This window comes from Podarcis liolepis (assembly GCF_965112155.1).
Source record: "Podarcis liolepis genome assembly, chromosome: 13".
Taxonomy (NCBI): Eukaryota; Metazoa; Chordata; class Lepidosauria; order Squamata; family Lacertidae; genus Podarcis; species Podarcis liolepis.
Genome location: NC_139573.1, coordinates 40817719 through 40834016, shown reverse-complemented (window position 1 = coordinate 40834016; position 16298 = coordinate 40817719). Strand labels below are relative to the sequence as shown.

At 43.2% G+C, this 16298-nt stretch overlaps 1 protein-coding gene across 8 annotated transcripts in view; it reads left to right on the top strand.

Annotated features, from left to right (window-relative positions):
- The window catches only part of NSF (N-ethylmaleimide sensitive factor, vesicle fusing ATPase), a 271739-nt gene that overhangs the window by 33932 nt on the left and 221509 nt on the right, over window positions 1-16298 (top strand). For all 8 annotated transcript variants that reach the window (XR_014518107.1, XM_083469738.1, XM_083469739.1 and 5 more), the window contains exons 5-7: window positions 491-657; window positions 3407-3514; window positions 4576-4651. Coding sequence is in view for 7 of the 8 variants with exons in the window: in XM_083469738.1 (XP_083325864.1) it covers window positions 491-657; window positions 3407-3514; window positions 4576-4651 (351 nt within the window). In the remaining variant the exon portion in view is untranslated. The remainder of the gene's footprint in view (window positions 1-490; window positions 658-3406; window positions 3515-4575; window positions 4652-16298) is intronic.

The window sequence follows — 16298 nt, the reverse complement described above, 5'->3', positions numbered from 1 at the left end:
ATATTATCTTTAAGATTTCAGAATAAAACATTACTGAAGGAAGTCGAGTATAAAATGCACATTTAAAACAGCACAATTAACAAGAGAATGAAATATTATTGGAAGCATTGAACGTATGTACTGCTGTTGCTGCCAATTCTGCCATTGGTGGTTTATGGTGGGTGACGGTTGTGGAAGTTCAGGCTCGATGACCTAGGTCTGCACTAAGAGTCAGCCAAGATACTCTTGGTTCATTTTTATACCCTCCAAGGAGGCCTCACCGTAAATTACAGCACAAGGTCATAAAATAGTTGATAATCACATTAAAATGGCACTGCCATTATTCATCACTTCCATTTCCTTGGTTAAGTGTTTGTTGATTTAAGCATTTGTTGAAAACCCTTTCTATGTTCTTTGGGGACGTGGTTCCTAAGGGGATGTTGGCAAATGACCTGAACTGAGATCCTTCAGCACTCCGCTGACGTCTGTGCTTTCCATGCCTCCCACACAGTTTCCGTGTATAACTTTGATAAGACCAAGCAGTGCGTCGGCACAATGACCATTGAGATAGACTTCCTGCAGAAGAAGAGCGTCGACTCCAATCCGTATGATTCTGACAAAATGGCGGCCGAGTTCATCCAGCAGTTCAACAACCAGGCCTTCACAGTGGGGCAGCAGGTTTGTGGTCTTTATATGCGATTCTCACTTAGTGTTGAAACCATTTCTCCCTTCTAAGGACTCGATTACTCCAATCTTGCAAATCGCCAACCGCAGTTCACTAGAAAGCGAAGCTTTGCAAAGAAATCAGTTGCATGCTCTTTCTTTTAGACAGCAAATGATAAAAAGAGTTGTTTGTAGGTGGATGGCTTGTACACTTTTTGTGGACTGGACCCTTTTGAGGATTTACCGTATATTTTGCTCTATAGGACGCACCCGACCATAGGACGCACCTTGTTTTAGAGGGGGAGAACAAGGGAAAAAAATTCTCCCCCTCTCTGCTCAGCGCCCCTTCAGCAAAGTGGCAGGAGAAACGGAGCCCCTTCCATTTCTCCTCCCGCTTCACTGAAGGGGCGTTGTGCAGCTCTCCCTCTCTGCTGAAGTCAGTCTTGCTCTCCCGCTTCAATGAAAGGAACCCAAAGCCTTTGGAGCGCAGCCCGAGTTCCCGCTGCGCTCCAAAGGCTTCGGGGATAGCCACCTGAAGCCTTTGGAGTTCAGCGGGAACTTGCGCTGTGCTCCAAAGGCTTCAGGTTCCTTTTGCTGAAGCTGGGAGAGCAAGACTCCCTCTGCGCTTTGGAGACCTCGTGTTGCTATCGCTGAAGGCAAAGAGCCTGCATTCGCTCCATAGGACGCACACACATTTCCCCTTCATTTTTGGAGGGGGAAAAAGTGCGTCCTATAGAGCGAAAAATACGGTATTTGAAAAGAAGTGGCTTTTTTTAGGACCAGCGTTAGACAAGGCTCTTTTTTAGAAGCCCATTCAAGGAGTTCTTGACCCAGGATAATGAGCTTGTATATTCAGGCAGAGTTTCTGCAACCACGAAGGATAAAAAAGAGAACCATGAAAGCTGAAATTCTGAGTTGCATTAAAAAAAGAAGAATCTGTAGGTTCTGCACTAGTACCCTTGAGGCTGGAGAGAGCATATGCTTTTCATATGGTTTTTTGGCGCTCCCCCCTCCCAAAAGCCCTACAGCTGGCCAGCATTCTGTGGTCGTTTATTTCTCCCTCTTGGGCTTTTTAACCAAAAACGTTACTAAAGATTTTTGGCCTTCCATGAGTCTGGTGCCTCTTGTTTGTGGTTGGTGCCATTTAGACTGCAGAAAGATCCATATTTGAAGAATGAGTTTTCTATTAGTATATAGGAGGAGAATATATGTCTGAAGGAGGCCAAAGCCAGGCTTGACAAAAGACCCAAGGATCTTGGAGCCTGATCAGAGCCTTCTGGATGGTCTATTGACATGCTCATTCATTTCATTCTCTTTTACACACTAAGAGTATGATTCTTTTAAATCTGAATTACAAAGTCTACAAGATTTGGTTCAAAATCTTCTGCTTAATTTCTAAGAATCCAAAGCACCAGATTTACTACCCAAGAAAAAGCATTTTTGTACCTCGGCAAAGTTACAAATTGAAAGAAGTATGGTGCATCTCCTCAAATCAATTTATTACTCCCCTTCCCAGACACAGAGAGTACAAAGGATCAGAATTGTCAAAAAATGTGGGCAGCGTCTACCAGTTGCCAAACTGACAAAATATTTATTTAGTTTCTGCCCCACCTCATTCCAGCCATATGGGACAAATACAGTCGTACCTTGGAAGTCGGACAGAATCTGTTCCGGAAATCCATTCGACGTCCAAAATGTTTGGAAACCAAAGCTCAGCTTCTGATTGGCTGCAGGAGGGTCCTGCAGCCAATTGGAAGCCCCGCTGGCTTCCAAAAATAGTTCGCGAACCAAAACAGTCTCTTCTGGGTTTGCGCCGTTTGGGAGACAAAACGTTCAAGAACTAAGCTGTTCAAAAACCAAGGTATGACTGTAACAATAACGTGAGAAAAAAGTAAAAACAGGATGACATATACATATATATAGGCATTGAAGGGACACAGGTGGCGCTGTGGGTTAAACCACAGAGCCTAGGGCTTGCTGATCAGAAGGTTGGTGGTTCAAATCCCCACGACGGGGTGAGCTCCCGCTGCTCAGTCCCTCCTCCTGTCTACCTAGCAGTTCGAAAGCACGTCAAACTGCAAGTAGATAAATAGGTACCGCTCTGGCAGGAAGGTAAACGGCATTTCCGTGTGCTGCTCTGGTTCGCCAGAAGTGGCTTAGTCATGCTGGCCACATGACCCAGAAGCTGTACGCCGGCTCCCTTGAGATGAGCGTCACAACCCCAGAGTCGTCTGCGACTGGACCTAATGGTTGGGGTCCCTTTACCTTTACCTATATATAGGCATTATCCCATATACCTTAGGCAATTGTTAAAAGCCCACCCAAAGAGAAATGTCTTACAGAAGTGCTGCTTGATATTCACAGTTGGACTTGGTCAGACTTGTGAGAGGAAAAGTGCCTTGGTCTGGTGAAAGAGCCCATGGGGCAAACAGAGCCAGGAGTTTCAGAACCATGGAGAGCTCCAATTAGCAACTTGCTCCAGCAAAGGCTAGAGGTTGCAACTGAAGCCTTTTGAGCTTCTGGGTCCAATCTACCTTGCCTAGGCTGCATTCCCTTTGTGAAAACTGCAGTCCTTGAAAGGGCTGGCCTGCAGGGAGACATTGCCTCTCCTCGCTGTGCTGTTGGACCGGTGAGATGGCTTAGGAGGGAGGGACCCAAATAAATCTTGCACTGGAGCTTCATTTGTTTGTTGGCTGCCACTCTAGCCACGAAAATGCAGGCAAGTGTTTCAATAACCTTATTTTCCTTCCCTTTGTTTGCACAGCTTGTGTTTAGCTTCAACGACAAGCTTTTTGGCCTCTTGGTCAAGGACATTGAAGCCATGGATCCCAGTATCCTTAAAGGAGAGCCAGCCACCGGGAAAAAACAGAAGGTAAGAACTGGATCTCCCTTTCTGAGCTACCTCAATGTAAATTGCAATGATTGGAAACGGAATATGTGAATAGAGTCCACTAATCCCGAGGCAATGCCCTGATTGTGGACTTTCTGTGAGCACCTTGTCACTCAGTTCTGGACCAACTGTAGCCTTGGCCGTATCCTAGGTTCATCTTGGATATAGTGATACAGAAATGCTGATCTGCATTGGCTTATTCACACATGCGTTTCCCATCTTAATTAGTGGGGAACAAGCATCTGATTAATATCTCCTTTTCATTCTGCAAAATATACAAGCAAAGTCCCAACCCTGGGCTGTCAGGCTAGAATGATTCCATAATCTCACCCCTGCCAAGATAATCCTACTTAACAACCAAATCAATCCTTTAAAAAAAGAGAAAGAGAGAGGAAATGGGGCGCAGAACATAATGGAAGACTGCTATACCTAGAGTTTTAAAAATGGAGTATGACTCGCCAGAAGCTTCTAGGAATTAATCTGAAATCCTCCCAAATGTGTCAGGAATATCCTCCTGCCAAAATGGGGAACATGCTGGTTTGAATCAGCTTTTAATTAACCAGGGTTCGTGCCAATCCCACCCTCCCTGCCCCGGAGATCTGTGTTATTTCATAAAGAGGTAAATCTCTTTTGCGTCTTCGTTTCCGTTGTGCCCACTTTTATATATTGTGCCAGCACCCCACTGATTTGAGCGAAACAGCGTTGTAGCTCTTTCTTCACCTGCCTTCTGTTCTGGCAGCTGATTTCCTTTCCGGAGCCCTGAAGTCCAGGTCCTTTCCCCTGTTTTCGCAGTTTGAGACGGGGGTGTATCGTCACGAATAGGTCTTCTTTGACCATATGCCGCTAGGAATCTTGTTGAAGCTGAGCACCAGCTGCGCTGGGATGACTTCATCTCATGCCGCCTGCTGCTTTCTGCTGCTATGGAGCTTGTCTTAATATAAAAACGGCCCTCTCTTTCCATTCTGAGGCTCTCTGGGGAACACAGAGCATGTGTGTCTGTTACTACTTTTCAAGGCTTTTAATTGCGGTTTCTGTTCATTCAGATCGAAGTTGGTCTTGTCGTTGGCAACAGCCAGGTTGCATTTGAAAAGGCCGAGAGCTCTTCCCTCACTCTCATTGGTAAGTGTGGCCCTGGGGCAACAGTTATACATTCCAAGCAGTCTTTTATCTTCCTTATCGGCAAGTCCACAAAAATTACTAGACCACAGCAGTATTTACTCACCTGTCTGCCCTTGCATCCTTATCTACATAACTGTCAAACATAGACCTGGGCTCTTCGTTCAAGTTGCATCTTCTCTCCCCTTTGAATTTTTAGCTAGTTTATACAGTGGTACCTTGGTTCTCAAATTTAACCCGTTCCGGAAGTCCATTCCAAAACCAAAGCGTTCCAAAGCCAACCAGGGTGTGCTTTCCGATAGAAGGTAATGCAAAACGGATTAATCCGTTCCAGACTTTTAAAAACAACCCCTAAAACTGTTGGCTATTTGCAGTTTAGTTGCGCTGCAGAAAGCTTGCTGGGGAGACCACGCATTACAAGGAACTAAAAAATAACTTTAACAAGGTTTTAATAACAATAACAAAAACTCCTTTTACACTAAATAGATCAACAAGCATGACCCAACCACCAGCCCATCCCCCAGGGGACTGAGAGAGCTAGGTGCTGCTCTTTATATACTATACCCAATTGCTGACACAGCTTAATTAACATAACTTAGCAGCACCTGCTATACTGTTTCACAGCTGTAAAACTGGGTCTCGTTATTTGCTCTGGCCCTTAAAGAAATACACATCTTGTGGAACAATAATGAAGCTTCACATTTAAAGAGACCATTCAACAGAAACAGCAATTTAACATGAATTTTCCTATCTAACAAGACCATTGATCCATAAAATGAAAGCTATAATCAATGTACTGCACTATAAAATAAATAAGGCAGTATTGTAGTTGATAAAAATAAAAAATTATTTTTTTTCTTACCTGCACTGATGATAGTCATTGGTTGGATGGGAGGATTTTATCCATTTTCCCTCAATCAATCAATCAATCAATCAATCAGTAGCTGAACTGGGTTCCACACAGTCACAAAAACAAATTAACCGAAAAAGCCTCAAAAACAAAAACGCCAAGTAAATAGCAAAAACAAAAGCACCAAACTTAATCCATTCCAGAAGTCCATTTGACTTCCGAAATGTTCGGAAACCAAGGCGCAGCTTCTGATTGGTGCAGGCGCCCCAGAAACAATAGCCGACAGCCGCACCGGACGTTCAGCTTCCGAAAAATGTTTGAAAACCGGAACACTCACTTCTGGGTTTTCGGCGTTTGAGTACCAAGGCATTTGAGAACTAAGGTACCACTATTACTATTCCAGGTCCTAAAAAACCACACACACACACACACACACACACACACACACAGGTTGTATCTTGACCAGCAGTGCTGATGCCCTTTTGGTTTTAGCTTCCTTTATTTTCTTTTTTCAAGTGGAAAGATAGCAAGAGTGAACAGGAAGAGATCAAGACACATATCATAAAAGAGAGTGACAGGGATTATTATTATATTTTAAAAGACTTTACTAGCTGTGCTGCAGAAGAAATTCCAATGGCCAGGCATTCTGTAGGTAGCAAAAGGGAATTTCAGTAATAAAGGCCCGTACTGTTGACATTCAAGGCCCAGATGACAGCTGAGGCCTCCTCTCTGATTGCATCCAGGAGCCAGAGCTGGAGAAGGCAAAGCAGCAGGGTTCTTTTCCTTGTCCTGCTGGCAGTAGCTGGCTGCTGGCGTCTTCTGCTGGGGGTTGGGGTAGGAGAGCAGAGGACAAGGTTGTAGCATCTCCCAGAGAGACATAGGAAGCTGCCATATACCAAATCAAGCCACTGGTGCATCAAGTTTACTATCGCCCATTCCAGCTGTTCTCAAAGGGTGTGGTGTGCTACACTGGTGTAACAAAAGAGGATAGCAAGTTTGGCAGGAAGAGTCAAGGGTAATCTTTCCCTCCCCCCCATCAGCATATACACACACACACACAGAGTGGTACCTCGGGTTACATATGCTTCAGGTTACATACGCTTCAGGTTACACACTCCGCTAACCCAGAAATAATGCTTCAGGTTAAGAACTTTGCTTCAGGATAAGAACAGAAATCGGGCGGCGCAGCAACAGCAGGAGGCCCCATTAGCTAAAGTGGTACTTCAGGTTAAGAACAGTTTCAGGTTAAGAACAGACCTCCGGAACGAATTAAGTACTTAACCCGAGGTACCACTGTATATGCTTTTCAAGTTTATACATTTCACTAATTTTACAATCATTTTAACATTTCAAAGCTCGACTTCCTTTCCCCTCTTTCTGCGGTCGCTTGAATTTATTTTTAATATCTTCTGCGTATCCAAATAAATTTGCTCATTTATTCATCTAATTATATACTCTTACAAAACTGCAGGTTATTACAATAATCCTGCCAATGTTCTTATCTGTTTACAATTTATCTGTAAATATTCAATAAACCATTTCCATTCTTTCGTAAAAGATTCAAGGATAGTCAAAGAAACATTTGAACATTTCAGTGTAGTATAGTATCAACAATTTTTTTTTATTTGCATAATGTGGATAGATACCTTTTCAACATGAAAGCAAGAGTGTCAAGTGTGTGGGAATGATTCATGTTCTTACGTAGCTGCATTGTTTTATAATTTTTGGATAATAATAATAATAATAATAATATCTTTATTGTCATTGCCCCCTTCGGGGACAACGAAATTACTTGACTGCTCCATAAAAACACTAATTAAACAATACAGTATAATACAGCAAGGGAGATTAGATGACTTTCAAAGTCCGGGCTTCCCATTCAGGGCCGAGATCGCTCTGGAGAAGAAGCTGTTCTTAAGACGGCTCGTTCTTGTCTTCATCGTCCTGTATCTCCGTCCCGACGGCAAGAGCTCGAAGAGACAGTGACCAGGATGCGATGGATCTTTTACTATGTCCAGTGCCTTCCTATGGCACCTTGTGGCATAAATCTGCTCTAAGGTGGAGAGTGGGTAGCCAACAATGCTCTCTGCTGCCTTAACAACCCTGCACAACCCCATCCTGTCCTGGGTAGTACAGCTTCCATACCACACACATGAGCCATAAGTGAGCACGCTCTCAATGGCACAGTGATAGAAGGCAAGCAGCAGTTTCTGCAGAAGATGGTTTTTCCTTAGTATTCTCAAAAGTACAGTCTTCTGCGCCTTCTTCACAAGCCCCCTTGTGTTGACACTCCAGGACAGATCCTCTTGTAATTCAATGCCCAAAAATCTGAACGTTGTTACCCTCTCCACACACATATTGTAAGATAGTTGTGTTCTACGCTACAAATAGAACATCTTAGCTTGTTTTTGTTTTCCAATGTATTTCTTACCTATGTGTGTGTGTGTGTGTGTGTGTGTGTGTGTGTGTGTGTATTAATTCTGAAAGTGTGGCCCTGTGGAAAAAAAGTGTGAGAACGAAAGTTTGGTCTGTTCAGATCAATGGCGGTAGCTCTCCAAGGTCCTAGTTAAAATCCTTTTTAAATCTTATGGATTCAACCTGCATTCTCCTCAGCCTTTCATTGTTAAGAAAGGAGAGAGTGCCCCCTATCACCGCAAGAGATCAGTTGCGATTTGAGCACTCTCACCAGCCAGCTTCGCCAGTTGTGGTTTTGTGTTAGCCGCCTCAAGTTTTATTCGTTCAGATATATAGGTAGCCAGCCCAGCTGAAAAATCAACATGAGACTGCGCAAACATTCAGCTCCGGAGTCATAAATTAACTTCAAGAATTTCCAGACTGTAGGTTATACTGTACCCTTGAACAAAATACTGTATAATAGCTTGCATCTATGTCTCTCTGTCCATCTATCTAAACAACAACAACAACTTCCTTCCTCTTTTATTTTACAATTACTCCTCAGTACAAATCTTCCTTCAGGCTATATTTGCATTTGCCAAATTCAGGAAACACTTAATGGGGGCGTGCATGTTGCCCTTGTGTCCTTCTCTAACCATACTCAAATAATATTTAGCTTTGTGTTTTTGCTAGAGCCTAGCAAGCAGCCCTGACTCTTAGCTCCATGGATATCTCTCCCCTTAGTGGTTGCCTGGCGTTATAATAAAATTTTATTATTATTATTATCACTCGATGCTCCTTTCCTTTCACACCGTGTAGGCAACAGGTGTTGCATGAAGCTGATAAAAGTGGGGCAGGATGGGGCCCAGAGGCAGGGCATTCATCAAGGTAGAACCACACAGAATAGCAGCAGAATTTTGCCTTCAATTATGGGCTGCCACCAAGTAGCAGATTAAGTGGGTGAGGTGTTGGCAAGGGAAGGTTTGCTGAAACTTTCCGCCTCCCCGTAGCTCCTTTTCTCCTAGCTAGGCTTGGAGCAAGTCTTGTGGGGGAAGGTTTGTGGGAGAAAAGTTTCTGTTGGGAAAAAGAATCCATGGTAAAACTTCCAAATTCCTAGGAGCTCTTTTAGGCTGAGGGAGTAGACCGAAAAAGGGGTTAGTTGCAGATACGGTGGTACCTTGGTTCTTGAGCTTAATCCGTTCCGGGAGTCCGTTCGACTCCCGAAACAGTTCGAAAACCAAGGTGTGGCTTCCGAGTGGCTGCAGGAGGTTCCTGCACTCAATCGGAAGCCGCTTCAAATGTTCAGCTTCCAAAAAACATTCGCAAACCAAAACACTTTCGGGTTTGCAGTGTACTGGAGCCGATTTGTTTGGGAGCCAGGCTGTTCAAGTACCAAGGTCCCACTGTATGCCCAAATCAAAGCGGAGTACAGTCATACTTTGGTTTTCGAACAGCTTAGTTCTCGAACACTTTGGCTCCCAAACGCCGCAAACCCGGAAGCGAGTGTTCCGGTTTGCGAACTATTTTTGGAAGCCGACTGTCTGACGTGGCTTCTGATTGGCTGCAGGAGCTTCCTGCAGCCAATCAGAAGCTGTGCCTTGGTTTCTGGACATTTTGGAAGTCAAACAGACTTCCGGAACGGATTCCGTTCAAGAACCAAGGTACGACTGTATAAGCAACCGAGGTGTGTCCCCAGGGAGAAGATACTGAATGGAAAAAGCCAAGTCTCAGCCCAAAGGATAAGAACTAGGGCTTTTCCGGCAGTGAAGACAAGGCCCCCTTGGAGTGTTCAGGTGGGGTGAATTCTAACCCTGCCAAGTCCCTCTAGAAGGATGGATATTCCACTCGGCTCCCCTTCGTGTCTCTTGTTGCTGCAGGAGGAGACAGGGCAGGCCGTGGGGAAGTGGGGTTATGCCAAAGCATCCAGCAGGAACTTGCATTCTGGTTCTCACTCGCTCCCTTGAATGCCCACTTGCTCTCTGGCTCTCGTTCCTTTGTCCTCTGTGCTCGGAAGGTGCGGAAGAGCTGGCTGAGTGAGTAGGTCAAGCCGGGATGAAAACTGCTCTGCATGGGCCCCTTTTTTAGCTGCTTGCATGGCTGGAACAGGAGAGGGTAGGAGGAGCTGCAGGGAGCAAAAATTATGCAAGAAAGAAGAGAAATACCTGTATGTGGGTTGGGGAACTGATCAAATTAAAAGGAGAGTTGATAGACAAGGCTGAACTTTTTTTAAAGGTTAAAAGTTCGGTAGCCAGGCAGTCCCAATTTTGCGTACGGAGAAGTTGAAATCTGTTAGCATGTATACAGTGGTACGTCAGAAGTCGGACGAGATCCGTTCCGGAAGTCCGTTCTACTTCCAAAATGTTTGGAAACCAAGGCACGGCTTCTGATTGGCTGCAGGAAGCTCCTGCAGCCAAGCGGAAGCCGCGGAAGCAGTGTCGGACGTTCAGGTTCCAAAGAACATTTGCAAACCGGAACAGCCACTTCTGAGTTTGTGGCGTTCGGGAGCCAAAACATTCGACTTGCAAGGCATCTGGGATCCAAGGTACTAGTGTACAGTGGTGCCCCGCAAGACGAATGCCTCGCAAGATGAAAAGCTCGCTAGACGGGACTTCCGGAGGCGGCGCGAAACAAGTAATGGCGGTCCTCTTTGCGCTGCGAAGAGGGGCTCCGCAGGAAAGGGTCGTTCGCTGCGGCAAAGCGACGACCCACTAAGAAAAACCACGAGCAGAGCGAGCTCGTGGCCGTGGGATCCGGCGGGCACCAAGAGCGACCCCCAAACCGAAGAAGGGACCCCGTAAGGGGCTCCGGAAGCGCGGAGGGGAAGCGGTGCTGTGGATTCATCGCTCTTTCTGCGGGAGTGAAGCCGCGCGGCTGTTACTGATGAGCGCCGACCTTTCTTCCTTAACATTGGATTACAAATCGACTACTCGTAAGATTTACTCGAAATTGGATTACAAATCTATGAATTTGGCTGAAAGCGGGAGACGAGAAAAAGGAAGTCCGTCTCCCGGTGGTGCTTAGTGATCAAAGGCAAAGGAACTGTCAAGCTGGAAGCAATAGAAAAAGGCTTTAAATTGGGATATACATGCGTCTGCTGAAGTTAGCAATTGAAGGGAAAGGCAAGTGACTTTTACTCTTTCTGTCATTGTGTTTATTTTATGTGGGGACTATCCTCTTTATTGGACTTTTAAAACGTCAAGAACCCCAGTCTCGGACTTGCAGGGGGAAAAAGGCTTTTTTGCGGATACAAATACAGAGTTGAACTGGATACATAGAGGCAGCACTGGTGGATACAAATTAATGACTGTACCTTGCACCTCAAGATAAACTTTGTGGCAATATTGAGAGGGCTCTGCTAGAGGGGAGAAAGTCTTCTCTAAGGAATATTGTTTACTTATTTAACTGCAGGAACTTTAATGGCGACTGAAACTTTGTTCCTTCTTTCCTGAATTGCAACAATACTCCCTCTAGTGGGCTTTGGGATTTACAACTTGCTGGGAACCAACTCTGTTTTGACTCTCTGTGGCTTGGTTGTTTACTTTGAAGCTTGTCTTTCCCATGGAACTTTTGACAGCTTGACCTTGAATCTAAAGACAGGTGTGGAATGAGTGGCCCACCAAAAACAAGAGCTGCATCGAAAGCAGGGAAAGGACAATTGGTACAAACAACTTTGATTTCTCAGGCTCGTAGATCTTCAGTCCCTGCTGTTTTACAGGGAACTGCACTAACAACAGCAGCCTCTTCCAAGGAAGCTGAACAGCCAACAGCGGAGGATATGGCAGCAGGGAGTTCTAATACCCTTCTAGAGGAAATGTTACAACAATTTGCAATTTTGAATAAAAAGGTTGATGACCAATCGGCAAAAGTTGACTTAGCCATATCTTCAATTACTAAACTTTCTGAACAGGTGGCCAAGCATTCACAAGATATTGGAAATTTAAAGGACGCCACATCTGAAAATCGGAAATTGGCCGAGGCTGCGAATGAAAAAGCAGGTGAAGCAATTCAGAAAGTGGAGGAATTGAAAGGAGAGGTACGGCCGTTGCACAAACAGATTAGTGACCAGCAGGCCTACCTGGCTTTAGCGGAACTGAGAAACAGGGAAAATAATTTAAGATTACGTTCTATCCCAGAGATTGAGAAAGAGGACCTGATTGGCTTCTTGACAGCAGAATTTTCTAAATTCTGGGGTATAAAGGAAGATACAGACTTCAAGATAACAACTGCATTTAGATTGGGAAGAGTTACTAGGAAAGACAGGCCCAGAGACTGTTTGATCATTTTAAGGGCCAAGCAGGAGAGAGACAAGCTACTGGACCTACATTTTAACAAAGCACTTGAGATCCAGGACAGAAGAGCACAAATTTACAAAGATATTCCTAAACAATTATTGGATCTCAGATCTAATTATTCTGATCTTGCTGGATCTTTGAGAGGTAACGGAATACCGTACAGGTGGGAGTTTCCACAAGGAATATCATTCAACTACAAAGGAAAGAAGATTAAAATCAAAACGAAAGAGGACTGCCAGAAGTTTCTACACGATCACGGAGAAGACCTGCAGAAAGGAACAGCAACTCTTTGGCCTCCACCAGAGTCTGGAAAAGAACCAGCACCCTCGGATTTGGATAAAAAAGAAGACGCCCCATAAGAGCAACAACAGATTGATACAGGATGTCTCTGCAGCTGTATAGTTGGAACATTAATGGCGCAAATTCCCCGGAAAAACGCAAAAGGATATTTCATATTTTAAAGAAAGAAAATTTGGACATAATATGCTTGCAAGAAACACATGTGACCAGGCTTCACAGGAAGGTGTTAATAAATAAAAGACTAGGCCAAGAATTTGTTTCATCAGACAGAGTCAAAAAGAGAGGCGTGGTGATCTATGCAAAGGAGAATTTATCACCAAAATTTTTGTTTAAAGATGAACAAGGAAGAATCCTGGCAATTGAAATACAAACCCAAGGAGAAAAAGTTTTGATTTTAGGAATTTATGCACCGAATGAGGGGAAATCAGAATTTTACAAGAAGCTACATGAGACATTACTGGACTATCTGGACTATTCTAATATCATTATGATGGGAGATATGAATGGGGTTGTCTCTACTCTTATGGATAAGTCACAGAACCAGAACTTGACTAAAGATGGAAGACTACCAAAAACTTTTTTTGAACTGACTGACAATATGGATTTGATTGATCTATGGAGGACAAGAAACCCCTTAGGTAAAGAAGGAACTTTCTTTTCTGAGGCCCACCTGTCATGGACAAGAATCGACCAAATCTGGACATCTAGAGGGCTGGCACCTAAGACTACAAGAGTAGAAATCTGCCCAAAGACTTGCTCCGACCATAATGCTTTGAAAATGGAAATGAGATTTACTACTGCGGATTCCTTCAGATGGAAAATGAATGACAACCTGCTAAGAGATCAAGAGACTGTAAAGAAGGCCCAAAAAGCTATAAAGGACTACTTTGAAATTAATTTGAATACCTCGGTGGAAAAAAGAATAATCTGGGATGCAAGTAAAGCGGTTATGAGAGGGTTTCTGATACAACAGAATACGATTAAGAAAAAACTCTGGAACGGGAAAAAGGATAAGATATTAGAGAAGATAAGAGAAGGAGAGAAAAAATTAAGATCGAATCCAAAATCAAAAGAGATTTTAAGAGAAATCAAATTCCACCAATCGCAATATACGAAATTGATAAACCAAGAAGTGGAATGGAAAATCAAACAAATGAAACAAAGATCTTTTGAATCTGCGAACAAATGTGGGAAACTGCTAGCTTGGCAGTTGAAAAAGAGACAAAAATTAAATTATGTTACCAATCTAGAAGTTGAAGGGAAAAGTATCCAGAAACCGGGGGAAATTAGGAAGTGCTTCCAGAAATATTTTAAAAAACTGTATACACAAGAACCCGAGGAAGCAAATGAGATTGAACAATTCTTGAAAGACAATGGCCTACCAGAATTGTCTCAAGAGAAGAGGTCAATCTTGAATTGTAAAATAACACAACAGGAAATTGAGGATGCCATTCAAAATATGCAGTTAGGTAAATCTCCAGGCCCGGATGGACTTACCTCCAAATATTACAGGACATTAAAAGACTGCTTGTTACAACTATTACTGGAGGTTTGTAACCAGGTTATGGAGGGAGGGAGAGCACCAGATACGTGGAAAGAAGCATTCATCACACTGATACCCAAAGTGGAAACTGAAAAGACTCAACTTAAGAACTATCGTCCCATCTCACTCCTAAACGTGGATTACAAAATATTTGCAGATATTTTGGCCAATAGATTCAAAAAAGTATTAAACGAAGTAATTCATAAGGACCAAGCGGGCTTTCTCCCAGGTAGACATTTGTTTGATAATACTAGGAATATCATTGACATTTTGGAACTTTTACAAACAAATATTAACACTAAAGCTGTGTTAATTTTTATTGACGCGGAAAAGGCCTTTGACAATATTTCTTGGAAATTTATGAAGAAAAATTTGGAAGGGATGGGAGTGGGAAAGGGGTTTGAGAATGGAATAGAGGCAATCTATTCAGAACAAAAAGCTAAGTTGATAGTGAACAATGTGGTGACAGAAGAACTTCATATTGAAAAAGGGACACGTCAGGGGTGCCCCCTTTCCCCTTTGTTGTTTATTTCGGTCCTGGAGGTACTGCTGAACATGATAAGGAGGGATCAGCAGGTACAAGGAATTCGGGTCGGAGTGAAACAATATAAACTGAAAGCATTTGCAGATGACTTGGTTCTAACATTACAGGAGCCAGAATCTAGTACAAAAAGAGTTTTGGAATTGATTCAGAAATTTGGTCGGGTGGCGGGCTTCAAGTTGAATAAACAAAAAACCAAGGTGTTAGGGAAAAACTTGACAGTTGACGAAACAGAAGGGTTTCAGAAGGAAACAGAACTAAACATTGTTAAAAAAGTGAAATACCTGGGGGTCAATCTTTCTTCCAAGAACTTGAATTTATTTAAAGATAATTATGAGAAATGTTGGACAGAAGTGAAAAAAGACTTAGAAATTTGGTCACGATTGAAATTATCCTTGTTAGGTCGAATTGCAGCTATAAAAATGAACGTATTGCCAAAGATGTTGTTTTTGTTTCAGGCCTTGCAGGTTGTGGACAGAGTGGATTGTTTTGGAAAGTGGCAGAAGGATATTTCTAAGTTTGTCTGGCAGGGCAAAAAGCCCCGAATAAAGTTTAAAATACTAACCGATGCAAAGGAGAGAGGGGGGTTTGCCCTGCCGGACTTAAGGTTATATTACGAAGCTGCGGCTTTCTGTTGGATGAAAGACTGGTTTTTGTTAGAAAATACCGATGTCTTAGATCTGGAAGGCTTTAACAATTCGGTAGGGTGGCATGCGTACCTGTGGTATGACAAGGCAAAAACATTTGGAATGTTCAAAAACCATATTGTCAGAAAAGCAATATTTATGGTCTGGGAAAAATACAAAGACTTATTGGAGAGTAAAACTCCGAGGTGGCTATCACCAATAGAGGCCAAAGCTCGGAAAAAACCCAATATGGAGGCCTACTGGCCGAAATATTGGGAAATAATAGAAAATGTTGGAGGTAAATGGAGGCTGCAGAGCCTTGAAAAATTACAAAGTATGGTGCAAGGTTGGTTACATTATGCCCAAATCAATGAGGTTTTTAAGTTAGATAAAAAAATAGGATTCCAGGTGGAAAAATCGAAACTTGAGACAGAGTTGCTAGAACCAAAGACCAAATTACTATCGAGAATGTATAACTTGCTGCTTAAATGGAACACTCAGGATGAGACAGTTAAATCAGCTATGATAAAATGGGCTCAGGACATTGGTTACAATATCATGTCTGAAGACTGGGAGAGGTTATGGACCACCGGTATGAAGTTCACTGCATGTAATGCTTTGAAAGAAAACATTATGAAAATGGTATACAGGTGGTACATGACCCCGGTCAAGCTGGCTAAGATATACCATTTGTCCGATAACAAATGTTGGAAGTGTAAGGAAGCTGAGGGGACATTCTTTCACCTCTGGTGGACCTGCCCAAGATTGAAGGCCTACTGGGAAATGATCTATAACGAGTTAAAAAAGGTGTTTAGATACACCTTTCCTAAGAAACCAGAGGCATTCCTTCTGGGCATTGTCGGCCAGAAGGTGTCAAAGAAGGACAGAACTTTTTTTATGTATGCTACAACAGCAGCAAGAATTCTTATCGCTAAGCATTGGAAGACTCAAGATTTGCCCACACTGGAGGAGTGGCAGACGCAATTGATGAACTACATGGAACTAGCCGAGATGACTGCAAGGATCCGAGATCTGGGAGAAGAAGCGATGGAGGAGGACTGGAAAAAGTTTAAGGACTATTTGCAAAAGTATTATAAATTATAT